At 42.8% G+C, this 2,176-nt stretch overlaps 1 protein-coding gene across 1 annotated transcript; it reads right to left on the bottom strand.

The window, feature by feature from the left end:
- Positions 1–11: 11 nt before the first annotated feature.
- LOC117940954 (inactive carboxypeptidase-like protein X2) lies at positions 12–1,762 on the bottom strand (the record flags this gene model as incomplete). Its single annotated transcript, XM_034866066.1, has 4 exons — positions 1,593–1,762; positions 1,011–1,099; positions 664–787; positions 12–236 (listed from the first exon to the last, which is right to left on the bottom strand). Coding segments are annotated over exons 1-4 (547 nt in total), but the record flags the coding sequence as incomplete, so codon positions are not given.
- Between the last annotated feature and the right edge of the window lie 414 nt (positions 1,763–2,176).

The raw sequence follows: 2,176 nt of genomic DNA, 5'->3' as shown, positions 1-2,176 counted from the left end.
CCCCATGTGACCCCCATGCCACCCCCATGTGACCCCCACCGCTCTGAAGGCTTCCACGTGTCCGTCGGGGTTGAGCGAGGGGACCAGGTGGATGCGGACCCCCTCCACCAGCCGCTGGACCCTGGGGTTCCGGTCCCTGAACTCCTTACACAGGAACTGCATGAGGAGCAGCAGCAGCTCGCGGCCCACCGCCTCGTTGCCATGGAGACCGGCCGTGAAGCGCAGCTCCGGCTCGCCTGCAGAGACACGGCGGCAGGTTACCCCCCGAAAAACGTCCACATTCTTTTAAAGTTATAAAAAGTTAAAGTAAAAAACAAGAAAACGTCCAAAACAAGACAGGAATCATCGACAAGACGTTGTAAAAAGTGAGAAAGAATTTCGGGAAAAGTTGGAAAACGTCAAAAAGTGACGACAAATGTTGGAGAAAGATTCAAAAACTTCAAAACAACAACAATAATGTCCAAAAAATCAAGAAAAGGGAAGTTCTTTGAGGATTTAAAATTTTTTTTTTTTTAGACATTTCATTGTTGTTTTTTATGTTTTTGAAGCTTTCTCCGACATTTTTTGTCACTTCTTAACGAGGTTTTAACTTAAAATGTTGACCCAGAAAAACTAAATGTTGGTCAACGGGAGACAGCGGTCCCCCCCCACACACACACACACCGATTTCGTGCTCTGTGGGGTTTCCAGAGATGATCATGGCCATGATGTCCAGTCCCTTGGAGCTGCGGCCCAGGCTGTAGACGCTGGTGATGTTGGGACACTCCGCATTCACTGACTTTATCAGCTGAGATGATAAAGAAAGGGTGCAAAATATTTTACTCCACCATATATCTCCACCAGACTCCATGTAAATAATCACTACTTTTAGTGTGTATACAGCAGCATATCTCCACCAGACTCCATGTATATAATCACTACTTTTAGCGTGTATAGAGCAGCATATCTCCACCAGACTCCATGTAAATAATCACTACTTTTAGCGTTTTTTTTTTTTTGCAGATACTCACCTCGACCATCTCTGAGTAGCTGTGATGTCTGAACTCCAAGTAATCCACCGGCGTCGCTTCATTGCGCTGGTACTGAACGTTCACGGGATCTGTGTAACAGACACGGGATAAATATTCATGTAGCGTTGTCTAAAATGACATGAAGGAGGGAGGAGGGAGGGAGCTGCCCCCCCGGTCTTTACTGATTTTCAGACATCTCTTAAGGCAGCTCATCCTTTACTGCACATATCATAACTATTATAGTGTGTCTGTGTGTGTGTGTGTGTGTGTGTGTGTGTGTCTGTGTGTGTGTGTGTCTGTGTGTGTGTGTAATATAATGTTTTTGTGACCAAGACAAATATTTCTCCGTGTGAGTCGGAGAGAAAAAGTATTTTGGGGCCAGAGGGCTTCACATGACTGTCTCTGAGTTGTAGTTCACTGTCTGGGAGTTGTAGTTCACTGTCTGGGAGGTGTAGTTCACTGTCTGGGAGTTGTAGTTCACTGTCTGGGAGGTGTAGTTCACTGTCTGTGAGGTGTAGTTCACTGTCTGGGAGGTGTAGTTCACTGTCTGGGAGTTGTAGTTCATTGGTGCGTGTTGCTCACCGGGCACCGGGCAGCCGAGCACCTCCAGCCTCATGCACAGGGAGCCGTTCCAGCTCTGAGGGAGGACCCGGACGTACCGGGCCAGGACCGGAACCGCCAGCTGGTTCATCACCGGGGTGTCCTTGTCACTGTTCCCAAAGAACAGCTGGAGTGGGGGGGGGGAAGAGGGAGGGGGGAGGGAGAGAGAGAAGTTTAATGCTGATGTGAAGTGATTACAGCAAAGTGACGTCTCTAGTTCAATTTTTCTCACTTATTCTGGTTTTATTTCCTATGTATATTATTATATATTAGATATTATTCCCATAATAACCTTATTCTGGTTTTATTTCCTATATATATTATTAGATATTAGATATTATTCCCATAATAACCTTATTCTGGTTTTATTTCCTGTATATATTATTAGATATTAGATATTATGTATTATTTCCTATAATTTATTATTATATATTATGTATTATTTCCTATAATTTATTATAATATATTATGTATTATTCCCATAATTTTTTATTATATATTATGTATTATTTCCTATAATTTATTATTATATATTATGTATTATTCCTATAATTTATTATTATATA

Source organism: Etheostoma cragini, unplaced genomic scaffold, assembly GCF_013103735.1.
Source record: "Etheostoma cragini isolate CJK2018 unplaced genomic scaffold, CSU_Ecrag_1.0 ScbMSFa_3821, whole genome shotgun sequence".
NCBI lineage: Eukaryota > Metazoa > Chordata > Actinopteri > Perciformes > Percidae > Etheostoma > Etheostoma cragini.
This window is presented reverse-complemented; position numbering and strand designations above follow the sequence as displayed.